Raw genomic sequence first — 22,046 nt, 5'->3', positions numbered from 1 at the left:
AACTTAGAAAGCTCCTTCATGAAGGGAGACCCAAAAAGCAAACCCTGGGCCACGGGGCCTGATTTCGATGCAGCGAGGTCCGCCAGCTTGGGATCTAGCTTCATCAAAACTGATCTGCGTCGTTCAGATGAGATGGCGCAATTAGCATTGCCCAAGAAACATAGAGCTCTCTGAGCCCAGCCTACCAGAATATCTGGGTTAATAGGATCACCCGATTCCTTGGCTTGAAAGGCCAATTCTAGGATCTTAGTTAGAGGTCCGGAAATGTCTAAAAGTTTATCCTGGCATCCACGCCAGGCGCGATCGATAGCCTTCTTAGGATCCTTAGCGGATTTCTTGAGGAAAGTTACTAGGGTAGGATCCAACTCTGGAGTCTCGGTAACCTTGGAGGGAAAATCAGGTCTGGGGCACTCAGATCTTAATCTAGAGTGAATATCCTTATCAAACCTGTGTCTAATGTGGGCTTCTACATAACCTGCCACCTCAGGGGGTGGTAACCACAGAGAAGACCTGGGATGCACGATGTCCTCTGGCTCGAAAGTCAACACCTTAGGGGTAGGAACTTCCTGGTGGTGAGCTTTCTTCTTGCATTTACGAGGAGGTGCGTCATCCTGCTCGGAGGAGTGCTCAGAGGAAGAAGAAGAAGAGGCTGGATCATTAACAGCTTTCTTTTGTGATCCCGCATTGTAATCATGCTCTCTTGCCATATTCCTTATAAGGGATTCGAAGTCCGCAGCATGCGGGTTAGAAGACTGTTTAGCAGGCTGCAGGTTTGCTGCAAAGGAAGGATCTCCCATGGTAGGGGCGCTCACGGGGGCTGCCCAAGCCTGTTGATCTACCAAGCCCAAAAGATGGTGCTTGATGGGCTGAATGGCCTGAGCCAAGGCCTGATTAACTGAGTGACGCACACCTGCGTCTAGAGCATACACTAAGTCCTGGTCAAATGAGCCAGCAGTATCATCCATATAGTATAATTCTTCGACTTGGTCATCATAGCCAGCCATACTGAGATACAGCAGAAGTGAGCTCCCGAGGAGCAGTATAACAAATAAAATAATAAATCAGGGCAGTAATCAAAAAATCAAAATTTTAGATGTGGAGGGAGCTGCCCTGAAGGGGTTAAACGCCCTTAAACCAGGCCCAGCCTGAATAAGAATTGTTTCAACCCCAGTGTCCAAGCACTGGGGCGTAGATGGGAGCTGAGCCGGTGGAGAAAATTAACAGAGGGTCTTAATAGCGATGTAACGCTTTGTTCCCCCGAGGCAGAGCCTCTAATAATGTCCCCGTGACGAGGGGCTTAATAGCACTGGTGCGCTTAGTACACACGAGGCAGAGCCTCTAATAATGCCCTTGTGGAGGTTCAGAGAAAATAAAAAATCCCAAATAAGCGCTCCGGTACGAGCGCTGTAAAGCCGGCACCCCGGGGAAGGATAAACAATTCAAATGCAACGCTCCGAGACGAGCGTGAAAGAATCCAAGAACAACGCTCTGAGACAAGCGTTAACTAAGTGGCGCCCCGGGGGGAAGAAACAATTGAAGAATACTCGGCCCGGTAGAGCGATCGGGCACGAGAAACAGGACATTCGGGGAAGGTGAAAAAACTCACACGCGCGTCCGAAGTGCACATGCGGTGAGGACGGGGAGAGATAGGGAAACGTAGACCCCATAAAACGCACTCACGCAGAGCACGGGTCATAAAATAATAAAATAGAAGAAAGGAATAGAATCACACCGGCATAACAGGACTGCGCAGAGAGTGCGAGTCCTCGCTCCCTTGCTCACACTCCACTTATGAAAAGCGCTCCAATGTACGCTTATAATGAGGGGAAAAGCCCACTCCCAACACGTTTAAAAATAACAGTAAGAAAGGAAATCACACTTATCTGGCTGCGAAGCAGCAAAGAAAGAGGAGTGGCTTGGTGTGATGCAACACTTTATAGGCTTCCTCCTCTATGGTTTATCACGTGTTATGACTGATATCGGGTCATGTAGTTTTTACTTTCCATGATTTTCATTGGCTGCTGTAAAAAATAAAGCATGGAAAGAGAAGCATAATCTGAGCCTCCGGTCCTGACATAGAATTATATGGGCATGCTTGTATTTAAGTAGCATAGTTGGATTGGTTTGGGAAGGGGACAACCAGTAGGAACCAAGAGTGGGTGAATAATAAGGTGATTGTGATTTCTGGAACCAAGTAGCATAGAAAGCAGTGCTGCAAAACTTGCAAGCTCTTATATTTTTTGCAAAGTCTTTTGGTTTTAATAAAAAAAATCTTTAAAGGGCTTACAACCCGCCAACAGGCTACATATTACTTACCATTTGTAGGCTTCACCAATCATTCTAATTTTCTTACTTCTGACTGAGCAGCTGCTGCTTCTGACATCATCGGGCAAAACTTCCTCTCTTCTTTCCTTGGTGTCGTCTGTTCCCTGGCGCTTGGACCAAGTACCCTTTCTGGTTGGCAGTCAGTGGCTGCCAGCTGGTGTCCTTCCACTGGTTGTGTGCACTTCAAAAGTCCTATTTCTAGGTCATGATTTGAATGGTGCAGCAGATGCAGTGGCACAGTGTCCAAAGGCTCTAGGGCTCCCACTAAACACAAATTATTACTCAATTTTACTTTCAAGCAGGCAGTCAGAAGTGCAGTTATCTTGCAGGCACTAAGATCATGATTTGAATGGTGCAGCAGATGCAGTGGCACCGGGGCCAAAAGCTGTCATAACTCCTAAAAACACTAAATATTGCAAACTTGTACTGCTCAACAGGCAGTCATAATTGCAGTATTTGCATTTAGAAGGGACATGATTTGAATGGTGCAGCAGATGCAGTGGCACTCTATTAACTACACATTACTATACTCTAATACAATGCCAAGGTACAAATTACAAGTTTTGAACCCTGGGATATTAATTGAACATACATCACAATATCAACAACTATTAACGGTTTATTAAATTTAAAACAAACATTATTATAACCGCTTTCTCAAATTCCTAATCCAGTTAGTAAGATAGAATGCAAAAGAAAAACAAAGGTGAAACCTATTGGCTTTGCTTATGCTTGTTCTATTTTGTGATGTGGCTTCAAAATGGTTTTGTTATCTTGCTGACCAAATGCCATTTATCCATTCCTCAAAAAAGTACAGAAAGAAGCACAAAGAGAATGGGCTTTGGGTCAACCCCTTCAACTACTGGCTTTCATGTGTTTTCTGTGGTTCGCCATTCTTTGGGCCATAGCATGTCGTGGATGATGACAGCATTTCATTTGGGTTTTCCTTAGGTTTAGATGATGGAATTCAAGAAGCTGTTTTATTAGATTAGAACTGGAGTTCCTCTTTCATGTATTTACTTTACTTATACAAACCACATCGTATTTGCTGGTTTATGGCTTTCTTGTTTAGAAAGGGCTTGTTGTTTGCCAATCTAGCCTGGTATAGAAACAGAGCGCCCTTTGCTAACTGCCCTTGCACCTTCATTTGATTTATTTTGCTGGCATGATAATGTTGTATTTGCATCTAGTAGTGGATGCAGTGCTCTGTCTGTATCAAATACATTGCAAGTGCATAAGATTGGGACTCAGATGTCCTGTTCTAGTTGTCACTGGAAAGAAACATTAGATCTGCAGTTTGTATATTAAGATAGGAGGTCTACAGTTGCTGATAACCTACAGATTTCAATTGGATATAGTGACTGGTGGTAGGGAAAGCCTAGGTGGACCTGGGTGGAAACGTTACTGGTAGTTGTTATGAGAGAGTGAACCAGAGCCTGCAAAGGAAGTTTAGGATAAAAAAAAAACTCCACCTCAATTTCCTTTTAAGTCTTCTACAGCAGACTTCAACTGAATTGCATGAAAGCCATAAAAGGGCCTCTTCTGATAATGGAATGATAATGCTACCTCCATAAAAGCCTCAGCCAATCAACTTCTGATTTGATCAATTTTCCAGTTTTTAATGCACTTTACATTTTTTTCTATTTTGATGTACTCTGAACTTTGATTAACTTTGTAAAATTGACGGTTTGTTGAATTTTGAAGAAAAATTTGGGGAAAATCTATTTTCGACATAGTAGCCATCTTTATGTTGTCCCTTTTACATCAAGAGACACAATTTTTCTTTGTGCTGTAGTTGTTGGTCATACGCTTAAGTCAGCCCACGTCTAATGTCCATTCAGTGGCAAGCAGTACTTGTCAGTGTCGCCAGTGGATGTATGATGGAACAACGCATGCGCCAAACATGCATGCCTGAAGAACGCGGTCGGAACAACAATTGCATTGTTTCCACGAATGCCTTTGCCACGCATGCCTTTACAACAATTTTATGTTGTAAAGGCATGCCTAGTAAAGGCATGTGTGGAATGGCATGCGTGGTTTTCACATGCCATCCCCCCACCTGCCCTATAAACACAATTACCCCAACCCGCCTAAAAATACATCTCCCCGACCCCCCACCCACCCTAAAAATACAACTACCCTGAACCCCCACCTGCCCTAAAAATAAAACTATCCCAATCTCCCTACCCCCTACCCACCCCTAAAAACTACCCCAATAACACTCACCCACCCTGATCCCTAAAACCTACCCTGACCCCCCACCCACCCTGAAGACAACTGACCCCACCCAAAAATTAAAACCACCCACCCCTAAAAACAAAATAGCCCCGACCCAGCACCCCGCCCTAAAAATAAAACTACCCGACCCCCACCCACAAAATAAAACTACCCGACCCCTACCTGCCTCAAAAATAAAACTACCCTGACTCCCCACCCGCCCCTAAAAAAATAACCTGATACCCCCTCCCACCCTGAGTCCTAAAACCTATTCCAACCCCCCCACCCACCCTAAAAACAACTGACCCCCACCCCAAAAATAAAAGTGCCTGCTCTTAAAAACAACATTACCTCAAACACCCACTTGCCCCTAAAAAACCTGACCCCCCACCCGCCCCTAAAAACAAAATTACCCGACCCTCTACCCCCACCATGAAAACCATAGTACCCTGACCCCCACCCACCCTAAAAATAAAACTACCCCGACCCCCCCACCCTACCCTTAAAAAAAAATAACCCAATCACCCCACCCCTAAAAACTACCCAGAACCCTCTCCCAGCCCCACTTACTTGACCATGTCTTACCCCAAACCCCACCCTTAAAAAAAACAAAAATTACCCCGACCCCACCCCACCTCTAAAAACCCAACCCCCCACACTCCCTAAATGCAAAATTACTCCCACACCCGCCCCATAAAAGCCAATCCCCCACCCGCCCTAAATACAAAATTACCCCGAACTCCCACCCCTAAAAACCCACCCCACCCGCCCTAAATACAAAATTACCCCACACATGAAAAAAATGAAAGGGAGCCGTTAATGCAAGCATAGTTCCGGCGTAGTTGTTCCGGACGTTTCCCGTCGCCAGTTTATTATTACACCAAAAAAGTGGTTGCCTCACTTTATCAGAAGGGGCTGGGCGGGGTTATATACTTAGCATTTAAGTCTGCTGTGCCTGAACATCGTATGACTCACAATGTGAGGGCATGCCTGATCAACACAACATTGTTATCTAAACATAAAATTGGCATCTGGCCCTTGTTGGAGGATGACTATTGGGATGTTTTGTTTATCACAGATTCATGCCTGGATAACTTATCAGGGCCAGACATTGCCTTAGGCTCGGCTGTTGGCTATTCCATTGCACATTTGGATTGTGAAAATGAAAATGGCGGTGGAGTGGCGGTGATTTATTTCTCTAGGTTTTTCAGTACTACAAAAAAGCTTGAGGGCTTGAGTGAGGCAGAAGGTATATTTTCCTCTCTCTAAAGGTATCTGACAAATGTTCTTTCTTTGGGAGACGGGGTTAATTCATCAAAATTGAGGAGTTACTGGCAAAGGTAGTAGCTCGACTAAAAATACAGTATGTTCATTTTACAGTTTCGAGAGATTTTAATTTTCTTATGGATGACCCAGACGTCATTGTTGTCCGAAGCATTGGTGGACTTTAACCTCCAACAAAGAGTCAGTGGTCCTGCTCACTATAAGGGGCCTACATTTGACCATATTTTTTCCAACCTGCCTTTTCTGATTGCAGACATTCCCGTGACCTGGTCATATCATTTCCTAATCCAGTTTTCATAGATTCTACATTTCCCAGTTTTTAATGCATTGCACTTTCCATATTGTAACTTTGATGTCCATTGTGAACTTTCATTTTCATATGGATGACCTGGGCACCATTGTTGTCTGAAGCATCGGCAGACTTTAGCCTCCAACAAAGACTCAGTGGTCCTACTCACAGTAAGGGCCGTACACTTAACCTTACACCTGCGACAAAAACAGCCATGGAATCATGATCTTAGCATAAAATCACAGGAGTTAATTTGACTAATTCTCTTAAATTTATGGATCCATCATTGGTGCCCGATCAGTGCATTCAACTCCTCTCTTTTGTATGCTTTTGACCAACTAGCCTATATACAAAGGCCTTCTCCCAATCAAAATATCCTTCTCCTTCCTGGTTCCCATCTCTTCTACTGGCTGAAAAACCCCACTGCAAACACTTAGAAAGAAAATGGAGAACAAGATACGAGTCCACTGACAAGACAATTTATAAAGCAGCTCTTAGTGCTTTCTAGGGAAAAGATTAGAAAAGCCCTAGCATAGTCCTTTGGAATTTGGAAAAGACATTAATGCTACCATTGATAATAGATACCCAACACTCCTTCAGAAGCAGCTACTTTTGAATGGATCACCAAAATGAAGTTCGAGACGGCACAGGAAGACTCCATTGGTCCTTCTCTCTTTTTCTCCAGTGGGTCCACTAAAGAAGAGTCTTCTGTTGAGATGGAAGCTAAATATTTTGTACTCGCCAGGAAGCAGTTCACCTTTCGGTGTAACTGAAATCTTTACCTCAAACCCCTCTAGTGAATAGTATTTTCTGAGGGCCTCGTGAATCCCATTTGGTGTGTGTCCTTTCTTTACTAAATATATTTTCTGGCAGGTCCAAGTCAGCATAGGGAAATTGACAGAGACAATGGTTTTCCACCAACTTAGCCACAGGCTTGTTGATGGCAACCATTACTGTAACATGGTATAGTGCTTCCATCACATAATATTTCCTTCTCGGACTGTAACACAAGGGTTGCACCTCACCATTTTCCATTTCCTCTAGAACGTCCTTATTGATTTGGCCGTGCGAGCATCTCTCTGAACTGGCTGGGTGCCTACATGAAACACGGACTCTTCCAGTAAGACCTTCAGGTCTTTCGAGATAATGCTTTGTTGACACACATTGTGAGATTCATGATCCACACTACACAGCTCCAAAAACAGAAATATGGACATGCAGTGAATAGAAAACATTTTGATCCTCTGTCTTTGTGGCCTGAGGAACTGGATCACCACCAAAAATATCAAAGCATTGTGGAATCTCTGAATTGTCTTTGAATCTACATTTTTCATTACTGCTGAACTATACAAGCAATCTCAATCAATTTTCAAAACAAACAATGCAAACACTTATACAAAACTTTCCACTTTTTTGAATTCCTCTAAATTTACAAGAAAGGACATCATTCATCCTCTCTAAACTTGATTATTTTAATTAACTATTCGATTACGTTCCACTCTCAACCAACAGAAGGATGCAAAGAATCCAGAATTCAGTAGCAAGACTACTTCCAAAGTAAACATGCAAACCCATGTCCCTACATTACCGAAAGCTCAACACTGGTTCCAAATTACAAGAAGATCCCCTTTTAAGTTAGGATGAATCACTCACAAAGCAATAACCAGTAAAGGGCCAAACCAAATACTCCCAATTGAGGAAATTACTTTTAAAACTGGCACCACGTTAAATTATTCCTGTTTGCAGGAAGAAAATCATTGGTGGCACTACTTTTCCAGTTCTAGCTGCCAAACTATGGAATGATATCCCTGCAAAGATTAGACAGGCAAATAGGTCAAGCTCCTTACAAAAATACAAATCGCTGAATGATCCACTCCTCCAGCCCTTACCAGACAAACATGAAGAACCATCTATACAACCTGCCACATAACACAGTACGTCAGATTAGAAGTTTAAAACAATCTAAACAAACGTTGCCATTAATGTATCCAATCAATAGACAAACTGTTCAAGACCATTGACAGTCATACGGAAAAAAAAAAACATGCAACAACAAATAGCACCTGCACACAGCTGACAACAGGCAACCTTTATTTCTAGACTGTTGACATCCTCACATTGCATGCTGTCTCAAAAAGCCTCCCCCACTCACTGTATTCCTAACATTCTGTATGAGATTACCTTGAATTCTTATTAACTTAATGACCCACAGAAATTGCAGAAAATACACGGAACGGTTTCCAGATGACACACCATTAATCCCAATAACTAGCAAGAACTAATAACCATTGGAATTACCACTAACCCTGTGTTCTGGAGTAGCACGCAGCAAGCCATAATTATCTCTGTGCCTTATCTGAGTAGTAGTACGCACTATGTAAAAAGATATTATAATACAATACAATACAACAGCTACAAGTGTTACAAAATATTTGAAGTTTCTTCTTTAACATGTGCTTCTTATAATCAGTGGCTGCCTGGAATCCCGAGCCGAGCCGCCAAAATGTTTCTCTTGCAACAGCATACATGTTATGGACACATTACTGGATATTCTCTTCTGTGCACTCAATGGAGGGTGTCTCTTGTCATCCTAAACTGCAAGAAGACTGTGCACAATCTAAAGTATGGATGCTAGAGGCCCACAGGCTACCAGGTTTGGCTTTTCTCTGCTTTAGCTCGCAGATTAGAATTGATTGTCAAAAGGAAGCCATAGTTATGTATTTCCAAAATTACAGAAAACAAAAATGCTTGACCTGAATACTTAACATAAATCATCTGTCTCCAAATGGTCACAGCAAAATTGAGCCAAGGAGGATATGGGTGAAAAATATAGTACTGAATACAATAAAATGAGTAAATGTAGAGAGGCCATGGAATCTATCCAAAAATGATAAAAAAAAGAATGTTTCCTTCATGATGAGCATGAGATAGGAGGTTTCTTGGTCTCTTCCATGCATGCCTCCTGAGAGTATTCAGGGGGAGAATAGTGAGGCAGAGGCATCCTGAGTCATGGTGGAAGGAACAGAAGCAATAGTGCTCCCAGGATAGCGTGCAAAGGACTCTATCTGGAGTGGATGAGTGGGGATAATGTACATCACTACCAATAGTCCATGGGACTAAGATGGAAATGCCGATCTTCCAATCAGAACGTCCTGTCAAGGTAAAAAAAACTGCACAAACAGTGTCACCTGGGGAAGAACGGGAGAAAGGGGAAAGACAGACTGCTGGATCGATGGTGCGTGTAGATTCACACAGCCGTTGGCCTCAGAGGAGTGAGCGGGCCGGCTAGTCCCTGTAAAGAATAATACCGCATTACTAATGTGCTTTGTGTCTGTGCATCCTTCTTTCGTGCCATCTTTCATTCTTGCAATAGCTCTGTTTTTCTTTATATATCTATTTCATTTTCTTTCTTCCCCTCTTCTCATTCTTTCATTCATTTTGTTTCTTTTTTCTCTCCATTCTCATGTCCTTCCTTCTTCCAATCATCCTCAATATTTCATCTTTTTTCTTGTTGTTTACCTTCCATTTGTAAGTTGTTTCTCTGCTCTTCTTTCGTCATCCTCTTTCAGTCTCCTATTTATTATTTCATTCTGTTTTTTGATCTGCTTATTACTTCTCCTATTTCCAGATGTATTCTTCTTGCTGCCCTTCTAAAAATACTCCCGTTTTTGTTTTCCCTACATAAATTGGTTTTGCCAAATTAGAGTGCTTTGAGTTGCGATGCTATGGCCGCGGCTGATTCCTTCCAGGCAGGGATCTCTAAATAGGCCTCTGCCCTCCACCACCTCCCTGGGCAGGCCACCAGACCATTTACCAGGGTCTAAATGACCCCCATAATAATGTCCTCCGAGCTTCACTGTTATTCTCTGCGTCTGTTTGGCAGAGAAGGAAGAAATAAGAGAGGATGGGGAATCTATCCAATTATACAAGGTGTTGCAGCCGAAAAGGTAATATCTCATTTCAGGCTGGCTACATAAAGTTTGTAATTCAGTATATGCCTATGTTTCTGCAACAATAGTCAACATAAAAACCGAAATTATCATAGTCTCTAGAAAAAAATTGAAATAGCAAGAGCTTTCTTACATTTGGAACTGGGAAAAACGCACATGCATCTCACTCTGAGAAGTATATTTCTATCCACGTGTATCTCGTGAGTGATTTTTATGTATATTTTCGGGGAAAAAACACTTTTTGAAGCAAGATTTCCTTTCCATTGTGCCATTACGCTGGATGTCTCATCCCATTTCATTTCACTTCGTATGAAGAAGGCTTCTGTTTGCTTTTAAAACGTTTATAATGTTAGATGACATTTATTCCACCTACACCAGACTATTTTTGTGTTATGTTTATTAAACAAAGGGTAACGCAAAATGGAAAATATCCAACCAGAGTTTGTTTCAACATTGATATAGATATGAGTATCATAAACAGACGAGATTTTGAATTCAAGCAATTTTATGCTTTATAATTACCACATTATGTGGCTCATTCGACAGACTGAATTACCTGTAGAAACAAATGATAAGGATAATTCCCCACCTGAAACGTACACATTCTAGCGACCTCCTTATAATTAGTTGAGTCATTATGTGCAGACACCTGATCCGAAGGTTACAGGGAGATCTCTACAGCGGGTGAACAACCAATAAACGTAATTACCTCATTAAAAGCGAATGCTACTTTACAAAATCGAGAGAGAATTGAGGCAACGTTGTGTTCCTCTTTCAGCTAACGGGCCCTGCCTTGGTCACAGGAAACCCAACCAGCCCTACCAATGGCTCAGCTACAAAGAGGTGAGTAACTTGAAGATGGAGTATTTTTTCTCTTTCTCTGTGCTCTAAGTGTGTCCGACTGGCGGGTGAATTCCTTTTACTTTTCTGTTCATAGGTGTCGGACAGGGCAGAGTGTGTGGGCTCTGGGCTCATCTACAAAGGCTGCCGGCCATCTCCAGAACAATTTGTTGGCATCTTTGCCCAGAACAGGCCAGAGGTAAATGCAAAACTGGTATTAATTAGCAGCGTTGATTGCCATCTGCCAGCTTGAGAGGTACCAATTAGACGCCACGGGTGACGTTGTAATGTCAGGCTGTGCCTTGCTTGATACTCTGGCACACAAAACCTATAAGATGAAGTAGGTAACCTCCCACGGAGTCGACCAGAAAGGGCACCATGACATTTTCTACATTAGGCTCTCTACAGTGGAGCTACATTTGAATAATGTTTTTTTAACAAACTTCTTTCCACCCCAACCATTGTCAAGCGGGTTGCTCATGGTAAGACAAGGTTTACTGAGGAAAGGAAAAAAAGTACTATACCTAGGGTGGATAAGGTAATTGCAATAGGCCTGTGATGATGTCTCAGTTACTTCCAGCCAATCATATCCACTGTACTAGTGAAAAAGCTGCACAACTCATACAATAGAAACAATTAATGATTGTTTGGCTCACAATTAGAAGCTGGGGTTTGCGCTAATGATTTTACTGTTGTTGGGGACTTTAACTTTCATCTTGCGGTCCCCAAAGACGAAAACACTATGGCTCTCCTGGAAACTTTGAAAGCTCTTGGCCTCCCACAATTACTGCATAAGCCCATCCATTTGGCCAGCCATATGCTAGACGAGATCTTCTCAAATAACCCTCATATTACAGTAAAAGATAGTATGCCACTATCTTGGTCCTACCACCCTGCAATTACATTTGAAATCCTTATTTTCCAGCTAGCCTAATATGACACATGGCGGTCCAATCAGCTGTCGTACCTGGAATAAAATTGATAGCAAGCAACTAACTCAGCAACTTTTATGTTTGCAGCCTAATCTCTTCCAGGATCCTTAGCAACCCATGCTGGAGTACTCAGAATGGTTAATCTCAGCTATTTCTAAGCTAGTCCCCCTCAAATCAGCCAACACTGGTAGGAAAAAACCCTCCATGCCATGATTTACAGATGCCCTCTGTCAGGTAAAACAAACTGTAGAAGGCTTGAAAGACAATGGAGGTCACAATACTGTGCACATGAGAAAGAAATATAAAAATTTGCCCTGACCAAGTATAAAGGTCTACTTACGAAAGAAAAGAGAGTCAACTAACAATTCCACTAGGGAATTATTCTAGGTGATCACTAAACTCACCAAATTTCCCGGCAACAAAGGAGCAAGCAGTAGTACATTTTTTCGCAACTCGCTTGCCCACTGTTTCTCCGTGTCACGGTTGATCAAATCTATATGAATTTGCCACCAATCACAATCTAGCCTCTAGGGATAATATCTATAAAAACTTGCCGCTGATGCCAAAATACCATGAACAAATACATTTTCTTGAATTCTCTCCGGTCACACCTGACCAGGCTGATTCACTCTACCTAATCAGGGTCTCCCTCAGACCCTTGTCCGCCGTCGGTGATAAAACTGATTCCAGGGCCCATAGCTATTAACTTAACCAGCATCTTCATTTAAATGTTTGTGGCTGGGCATTTCCCATCACTTTGCAAAAAGGCCTCAATTCTTCCTCTTTTGAAAAAAATCACCCTAAACCCTGAAGATCCTACTATCGTCCCATTTCCCGCCTCCCACTTCATGCAAAAATTTAAGAGAAAGTGATGAATCAACAACTGGTGCAATTCATTCAGGATAACCATCTTCTGGACCCAGTGCAATTTTGGTTCAGAGCTGGACACAGCACCGAGACTGCAGTGAACTAGGCAATAAAGCAAATAAGGGCGGCATTAGATACGGGAGGAACCATGGCCCTTATTCTTCGCGACTTGTCGTCGGCCTTTGATACGGTTGACCATATTGTATGATAGACAGTCTTGAAGCGTTAGGGATTAAAAAGAAGGCACTCCCCACGGCTGAGCTCATTCTTGGAAGGGAGACAGCAGTCTTTCACCCTGGACTCCTACACCTCTAAACTTTTTTCTCTTCCATGCGGAGTCCGCAAGGGTCCTTGCTTAGCCCTACGTTGTTCAACCTTTACGTAACAGAGCTAGCATCGCTGATTCAATCATTTTGACTCTCTCTTACCTCCTATACTGACGACATGGAAATTGTGTTATCAGCATTCAATAATGTAAACATCATTAGTGTTTAGTTCCATGACTGCCTGCATGCAATTATTGTCTGGTTGAGCCATCGTTGCCTAAAGCTAAACTCTGGTAAGACCGAGGTGTTTTTTTTTTTTTAATAATCCCCAGTTTTGGGCCCCATCCTATTGGCCACTAGAGATGGGACCACCCTTCATTCCAGTAAAAAAAGGCAAAGAACCTAGGAGCTGTGATTGATGATAGGCTGAATTTTTCAAACCAATTCGGTGGTCTCATCCTCATTTAACACATTAAGGATGATTAAATTCTCCCTTTCATCCCCTCAGACGCTAAGAAAACTGTAATTAAAACCCTAGTTTTGGCAAAAATAGACTATTACACTGGGTTGTACCTAAATGTGTGTAAGGAAATGCCTCCTTGGCATGGTTAGCCCCTGACTTTTTGCCTTTGCTGATGCTAAGTTTTGATTTGAAAGTGTGCTGAGGCCTGCTAACCAGGCCCCAGCACCAGTGTTCTTTCCCTCACCTGTACTTTTGTTTCCACAATTGGCACACCCTGGCATCCAGGTAAGTCCCTTGTAACTAGTATCCCTGGTACCAAGGGCCCTGATGCCAGGGAAGGTCTCTAAGGGCTGCAGCATATCTTATGCCACCCTGGGGACCCCTCACTCAGCACAGACACACTGCTTGCCAGCTTGTGTGTGCTAGTGGGGATAAAACGACTAAGTCGACATGGCACTCCCCTCATGGTGCCATGCCAACCTCACACTGCCTATGAAGTATAGATAAGTCACCCCTCTAGCAGGCCTTACAGCCCTAAGGCAGGGTGCACTATACCATAGGTGAGGGCATAAGTGCATGAGCACTATGCCCCTACAGTGTCTAAGGAAAACCTTAGACATTGTAAGTGCAGGGTAGCCATAAGAGTATATGGTCTGGGAGTCTGTCATGCACGAACTCCACAGCACCATAATGGCTACTCTGAAAACTGTGAAGTTTGGTATCAAACTTCTCAGCACAATAAATGCACACTGATGCCAGTGTACATTTTAATGTAATATACACCCCAGAGGGCACCTTAGAGGTGCCCCCTGAAACCTTAACCGACTACCCGTGTAGGCTGACTGGTTTTAGCAGCCTGCCACACACCAGACATGTTGCTGGCCACATGGGGAGAGTGCCTTTGTCACTCTGTGGCTAGTAACAAAGCCTGTACTGGGTGGAGGTGCTTCACACCTCCCCCTGCAGGAACTGTAACACCTGGCGGTGAGCCTCAAAGGCTCACCCCCTTTGTTACAGCACCCCAGGACACTCCAGCTAGTGGAGTTGCCCGCCCCCTCCGGCCACGGCCCCACTTTTGGCGGCAAGGCCGGAGGAGATAATGTGAAAAACAAGGAGGAGTCACTGGCCAGTCAGGACAGCCCCTAAGGCATCCTGAGCTGAGGTGACTGACTTTTAGAAATCCTCCATCTTGCAGATGGAGGATTCCCCCAATAGGGATAGGAATGTGCCCCCCTCCCCTCAGGGAGGAGGCACAAAGAGGGTGTAGCCCCCCTCAGGGCTAGTAGCCATTGGCTACTAACCCCCCAGACCTAAACACACCACTAAATTTAGTATTTAGGGGCTCCCCAGAACCTAGGAACTCAGATTCCTGCAACCTAAGAAGAAGAGGACTGCTAAGCTGAAAAACCCTGCAGAGAAGACGGAGACACCAACTGCTTTGGCCCCAGCTCTACCGGCCTGTCTCCCCACTTCTAAAGACACAGCTCCAGCGACGCTTTCCACAGGGACCAGCGACCTCTGAATCCTCAGAGGACTGCCCTGCATCTAGAAGGACCAAGAACTCCAGAGGACAGCGGCTCTGTTCACCAAAGAATGCAACTTTGCAACAAAGAAGCAACTTTGAAACAACTTGCGTTTCCCGCCGGAAGCGTGAGACTTGACACTCTGCACCCAACGCCCCCGGCTCACTTGTGGAGAACAACCACTTCAGGGAGGACTCCCCGGCGACTACGAGACTGTGAGTAGCCAGAGTTGACCCCCTGAGCCCCCACAGCGACGCCTGCAGAGGGAATCCCGAGGCTCCCCCTGACCGCGACTGCCTGCTTCAAAGACCCGACGCCTGGTAAAGACACTGCACCTGCAGCCCCCAGGACCTGAAGGATCCGACCTCCAGTGCAGGAGCGACCCCCAGGTGGCCCTCTCCCTTGCCCAGGTGGTCGCTACACCGAGGAGCCCCCCTACTTGCCTGCCTGCATCGCTGAAGAGACCCCTTGGTCTCCCATTGATTTCTATTACAAACCCGACGCTTGTTTGCACACTGCACACGGCCGCCCCCGTGCCGCTGAGGGTGTACTTTTTGTGTGGACTTGTGTCCCCCCCGGTGCCCTACAAAACCCCCCTGGTCTGCCCTCTGAAGACACGGGTACTTACCTGCTGGCAGACTGGAACCGGGGCACCCCCTTCTCCATTGAAGCCTATGTGTTTTGGACACCACTTTGACCTCTGCACCTGACCGGCCCTGAGCTGCTGGTGTGGTAACCTTGGGGTTGCTCTGAACCCCCAACGGTGGGCTACCTTGGACCCAAACTTGAACCCCGTAGGTGGTTTACTTACCTGCAAAAACTAATAAACTCTTACTCCCCCCAGGAACTGTTGAAAATTGCACAGTGTCTAGTTTTAAAATAGCTATATGTGATTTATGTGAAAACTGTATATGCTATTTTGCTAATTCAAAGTTCCTAAAGTACCTACCTGCAATACCTTTCATTTGAAGTATTACATGTAAATCTTGAACCTGTGGTTCTTAAAATAAACTAAGAAAATATATTTTTCTATACAAAAACCTATTGGCCTGGAATTGTCTCTGAGTGTGTGTTCCTCATTTATTGCCTTTGTGTGTACAACAAATGCTTAACACTACTCCTTTGATAAGCCTACTGCTCGACCACACTACCACAAAATAGAGCATTGGAATTATCTCTTTTTGCCACTATCTTACCTCTAAGGGGAACCCTTGGACTCTGTGCATACTATTCCTTACTTTGAAATAGTGCATACAGAGGCAACTTCCTACAATGTGCAAGACCAGTATCTGAATAAATTGCAAACCCTGCAAAATGCTGCAGCCAGTTTGCTCTTAGGTATTCTCAGATTTCAATCAGTCGCTCAGGGCATCAGAAGGTTTCATTGGCTGACAGTCAGGAACTAAATAAAATTCAAGGTGCTCTGCATAGCCTACAGGGCTTTGCATGATATCGGCCCTGATTTCTTGAGACAAGCGTTCAAAAAGTACGAACCCAGCAGAAGTCTACGAAAGCAGTGGTCCCTAGATTTAAGAGGATGAAATTAGGAAATGGGGCTGCACCCTCCCTGCTTGCCTTCAGGAAGGAGCTGAAAACATGGCTTTTTAATAATTAATTTTAATTAGGACTTCATCCAGTTATGTAAAAGCCTTTTGCTAGCACCAAGACACCGCAGGGTGTACAAGCGCTTTATAAATTGCTTAACATAACATAACATTTGGCGATAACAGCTTTCTTATTTTTTAAAACAAAAAAGACAGCCATGAAAAAGCAGTGCAAATAGCTAACAGGTTGCAGAGTTGATTGAGGTCTGGTCTGTCTTTCTTTTCTTCTATGGGATTAAGGGTTTTACCTCCACCATCTTGACAGAGAACTACCTGTCAAATTTAGAGACGACCGTTGGCCCAGCAGTCGCCTCTGTACATTGAAAAAAAACACTTTCACAGCAGTTTCAATCAACCTGCAAAAGGATCATTGGACAGCCATTGTCTCTTTGACAGGTGTTCACCCAACTTTTTACATTTTTTTAAAGACTCCTAAAGCCAGAGTTTGTTTCAGGAAAGCAGTAGAGTAAATATTGCATGACTAAATTAATCCTGAGCTTTTTTCCTGTGCCTCACTAGTATAGTTTACCTGGCTATGAAAGGCAGGGAAAAAAGACATCACACCGTCCATCTCAAACATGGCAGCGATGTAATGTCCTTCCTCTACCGTCTTCACTGAGCCGTCAGAGTAAGTTTTCCTTTGACTGAGCCAACGGGGACTCTGTCAATGGAGAACTGAAGGTCCGCCCATCTCCAAGTGAGGCGAGCAGACCAAGGGTTTCGCAGCCAGGGCACCCTGTATGTCAGACTCTAAACTGGGCCCTAAGACTTTATTAAGTTTAAACACATTACGTTTACAAGGGGATGTGGGTCATTGCTTATCTTGTGGCTTTGAGGAGCAAAACAGAACCCGTTCAACCAGCCAAGCTGAGCAGAAGAAAATGACCCTGTTTCACTCTTTCTGTGATCCATTAGTTAGCAGAACCGTAGGAGAGCTTTCCCAGGCCACTGAAGTATACTTCTGTAATCCTTTCAATGTTTCTGTCAGTATAGCGGGTCAGGGGATGTATTCACCCAATATGCCAGTTGTGCCTGAAGGAGTCACATATATACACCGAGCCCACATGATAGCTATAGGTGACCCTTCACATCAAGCTCGCAATGCTCTTTTCTCAAGCTCCGGAAAGTAGGATGTTTTGCAAAAGGCTTCCATTAGGGTGTGAATGACAAAGACCTGAACCCATTAGATTCACTGCGACTCAGATTGCAAGCAAGCTATCTTTGCAAATGCTATAATACCGTTATCATGATGTAAATACTTACAGACATAAGAGAGAGGTGGTACAGAGATCAATCCACTGGGTAAGTAAAGGATGTTTTTATGATGAGCATAGTGAATTTCACCTTGGACAAGACATGTCATTCCTGTCATTCAGCGTGTGCTTCTGGTTTTGATTTGTTCTGGTGGAAGTGGGCTGAGAACTGCGCATGCCGCAGGTGTTCATGGAGAGTTTAATGCTCATAATTAGCTGCTGTTGGATTTTCGAGAGATTATAAGATAAAAAATAGTGACCACAATTTCATAAATATAGACAGTGGTTGTAGAAGAGCCCCGTCTCCTCTGACAGTCTCACAAACGTCTAGGCGCTATAAACGAGGACTCAGTTGGAGATGTCACATTTATGTACTGGCTGATAATTGTGCTTTCCGCTTTTTCCCAGTGGGTCATTACAGAACTCGGCTGTTACACATACTCCATGGTGGTGGTTCCCCTCTATGACACTCTGGGCCCGGAGGCCATCGTGTTTATCATTAACAGGTGTAAGTAGAAATGCTGTGTTTATTCATTGATATGTCGTCTTCAGGTGTATTTCTGTTGTTCGTGTGACTAATCTTATGTGGCACTGTACCTCTACACTAACAACAACCACCTCGTTTACCTAAGCTTGCATACTGTTCTGAGTTATACTACGGCACAGCGGAGCACTAACACATTTTGAGATACAAATTAGACCTAGGCGAAATTTTAATTACACCGGAGAAATGTGAGTAATTACACATTACTCTTGTGATGTGAAACTATCAAAATTACGCAATTACTCCAGCTTGAGTAATTAAGAGCAATTTGGAGGAAAAATGGAGCAGGAAAGCAGGAACAATGAACTAAGAGAGAGCAAGTTACTGCTGGCTACTGTTGTTCATGTCCTGAGGCATTTAGTGCTATAGCCTAAGCGCAAAATGCATCTTCTGACCCATTTTGGATGCAAGGGTGAACTTTGGAGTAAGAAAATAGTGCTAAATGCTGGATTACACTTCTAATTATAAGTAATTTTGTGTAATTACGAGAAATTACGCTAGATAAAATTATGCCAGTTATGCCCACCCCTACTACAAATCCACTGAAATATCTTTGCTACCTTTTCTTTTCCACTGAGGCCACTGAAAGAGAAACTTTGAATGTCCCTTGTTGTGCACACAGCTATGTCAGTAATGGGCAGTTCTTGATCTAGCTAGTTTTACTTCTCAAATACTTGTACAAACGCTTCTACCCACTACAGGCACAAACTCACTGGTCAAAGTTTGCATCAAATAGTCCACAGAATCACTGCGTGATTTTGCACGCTGTTTTACCCTGTGCATATCTGTAGGCGTATGCAAAAAAATTACTGAATTCTTTTTAAGCAACTGAGTACTTTTGAAAAATATTCATCGTGCTGCTTATTGTTTTATGGTTTCTAATAATTAAATGCCTAAAATATCCCTCTTAATGATTTCGTGGTATCCTATAAATCACAAAATCCCATATTGTTATATATAACAATTCGCTATTGATAGCTATGCGGCTCTCCGATTCTTCATGCCTTGATTATACCTCAGTGTACTTCGAATATGTGATATCTGCACCAGGGCAGTCTCTCACTGAACTCACAGAACAATGTCCATTTACTAATTGAGGAAATGGATATAATTTCCAGACACTCTGCTTTTTGATTTATAACTGCGATTAGATAGAAACTGTCTGAAAATAGCCTACCTTAGGGCACTCCAGAAGTAAGCTTACTTTTGCCCAGAGTTCTGACTGTATTCTGCACCGTAGGAACGTGATGCAAGCGCAAGTAACCCTTTAAAAAAAAATCTATTTCAGTTCCAGGACTGGTGGCCCAATCTCTGCTTTAAAATTTGATTTCATTTAATGTATTTTTAGTTTATTTTTGCGATATGCAATGTTTTACTTATTATATTTATGCTAATATATGTATATCACCTTTAGTAGACAATAGTTTTACTTTTTGTAACTTTAACACTTTTAAATCGTTTTTGTATTAAAAGAAGACAAACATGACTTGCAATGACTAGCTATAATGGCTTTGCCGTTGCTTTTTATATACTAATTTCATCCTCGATTTTTGTAATTTTGCAACACTGTACATAATTGATGTTTCTATTACCTAACTCGATAGCCCCTTTTCAAACATGTTATCTGCAGGTAACACACAGATCCTTGCTACCAGAGCAAATATTGGTAAATTGCAATCCTAAACACAGTTGCAGGCTCGATGGTAGAACAATATCAAACATGTGAAAGACTTTCATGGCAAGAGGTGAAGTAATCATACAATGCACAGCAGCAATAGCTTTATGTCAGTACATCAAGCTGAAGATTAGCTGGATAGCACGGAGTGCCCACGAACATATTCGAGAGCTAGTGTATCGCCACAAACATTTTATTTTCATTATGACTTATAGGGCTTGCAATTTTTCCCAAATGCTGTTGCACCTACCAAGCAATTCAAATAATTCAAGACCACAGTGCTGATTGTTGTCACCTTGGTGTTTCAGCTGAATTATCCACAGTGGTGTGTGACAAGCCCGATAAGGCATCAATATTACTGGACAACTGTGAAAAAAAGCTAACCACAGGCCTGAAGACCATCATTCTAATGGACCCCTTCGAGAAGGAACTCAAGGAGCGAGGAGCCAAGCTTAACGTCGAGGTGCTGTTGCTCCAGGATGTGGAGGTACCTTGATCATTTGGTCCAGCTAGGCTGAGTTTGCAAGTTATTCCATTCATAGCAGAAAAGGGGGTGCATTGAAATCCTTTTTAAGGGGGGCATTCAGAGTACAGAAATAAGCATTGGTATAGCCAATAAGCCTTACCTTTTGAGTTTGCCAATGCAGACCTGCTAGCTTATTCTACCTTTTGCCGATGCTGAAGAACAATGGCATAAACAAATTAAAATGAAATTGGCCATGCTGAACAGCACTAGCAAAAAAGAATAAAAAGCAAAAAGATGCATTGGTGTGCATATGTCTCCAGGCCATTGGCAAAAAAACACAAGGGATGAGCCATTATAAAAAGAATACAAGGACGAAACAGAGTACGACAGAGAGAGGTGGAGAAAGCAACAGATGAGGTGGTAGGAGAACGCAGGTTAGTGATTTCAGTCAGAAAGCAGCACTCACGGGAGGGAACAAGAAAACACATCCATGGAATGCTGAAGAAAAAATAAAATGTAAATCTCTCATGTTGAGCTGTGAAGGATTCAAGTCATGCAGTCAAAAGCATGGTAAAAAAGCTATGCTGTAGGGGAGAGACAAACACAGGAAGAGGGAGAAAAGTAATTGAATAAGAAGCATGCATAGGTGATTGACAAGAAATCCAACCAATAGGATGCCCAAAGCTCAGTTTACATATTAGTATTGTCCACAATTAGGTCTTTGACAAGAAACAGCTAAAATCTGTCTATAGGAAAGACCCAAAAACCAATCTCTTCATCCATCACAGCATCTCCAGTAATCAGCAACAGACATTTATGATGTCTGCTAAGATTCTGATATCATTGTATTAACATTGATATTGACATTGCAATGACATAGGTATTGTGACATCATCACTGGATCGTCCCTGTAACAGAAGATACTTAAGAATTAGATAGCTTCTGTGTACTTGCATGTTCCAACTTAGGTTCAGTACACTGCTCTTCTTCAGAGCATTTGTATTACTGGTCCTGAAGGAGAACCTAAATGGTGGTGCCCTAAGGCATGGACTAACCTTGTATACAGATGTGCTTTTTTCTTTCATGTGGCTTGCAATGTTAATGGTGTAATATTGACTCAGTAGGAGATTGCCAGTTGTAGGATGAACATCACCTATAGCATAATGATTTTGGATAGAGTTAAATGTCCTACTTAGTAAATGGTATTTTTAATTGCTATTGTTTTGTTCTACTTAGTACAAATGGGCAGGGAGTGAAATCCACGCAATAGTTCATCACTCAAAAATGTCCTAGGGCTTTTCTGTGTTTAATTGTCCTTAAGTATGGCAGCAATGTTGCTTGTGGGAAAAGTAGCAAATCTATAAATAGATAAAGTATTTGTAGAAAATTAGATTATTATTTGGGGTGAGTGACTGCTAACCACAAAGAATAACCACAACTCTTGTCAAGGTGAACCCTAAATTAACCTGAGATCAACCCCCTTGTAGCTATGGCACAGAGCAGACAGGCTTAACTAGGGCTATGTGTAAAGTATATATACAATACCAA

The 22,046-nt window shown here is 42.9% G+C and overlaps 1 protein-coding gene across 1 annotated transcript in view; it reads left to right on the top strand.

Annotated features, from left to right (window-relative positions):
• The window catches only part of ACSL5 (acyl-CoA synthetase long chain family member 5), a 125,351-nt gene that overhangs the window by 62,652 nt on the left and 40,653 nt on the right, over positions 1 to 22,046 (top strand). Inside the window, exons 4-7 of the mRNA XM_069239391.1 lie at positions 10,844 to 10,908; positions 11,003 to 11,104; positions 18,222 to 18,321; positions 20,341 to 20,519. Coding sequence (XP_069095492.1) covers positions 10,844 to 10,908; positions 11,003 to 11,104; positions 18,222 to 18,321; positions 20,341 to 20,519 — 446 coding nt within the window. The remainder of the gene's footprint in view (positions 1 to 10,843; positions 10,909 to 11,002; positions 11,105 to 18,221; positions 18,322 to 20,340; positions 20,520 to 22,046) is intronic.

Source organism: Pleurodeles waltl, chromosome 6, assembly GCF_031143425.1.
Source record: "Pleurodeles waltl isolate 20211129_DDA chromosome 6, aPleWal1.hap1.20221129, whole genome shotgun sequence".
Classification (NCBI taxonomy): domain Eukaryota; kingdom Metazoa; phylum Chordata; class Amphibia; order Caudata; family Salamandridae; genus Pleurodeles; species Pleurodeles waltl.
The sequence above is the reverse complement of the archived record's forward strand: the minus strand, read 5'-3'. Positions and strand labels throughout refer to the sequence as shown.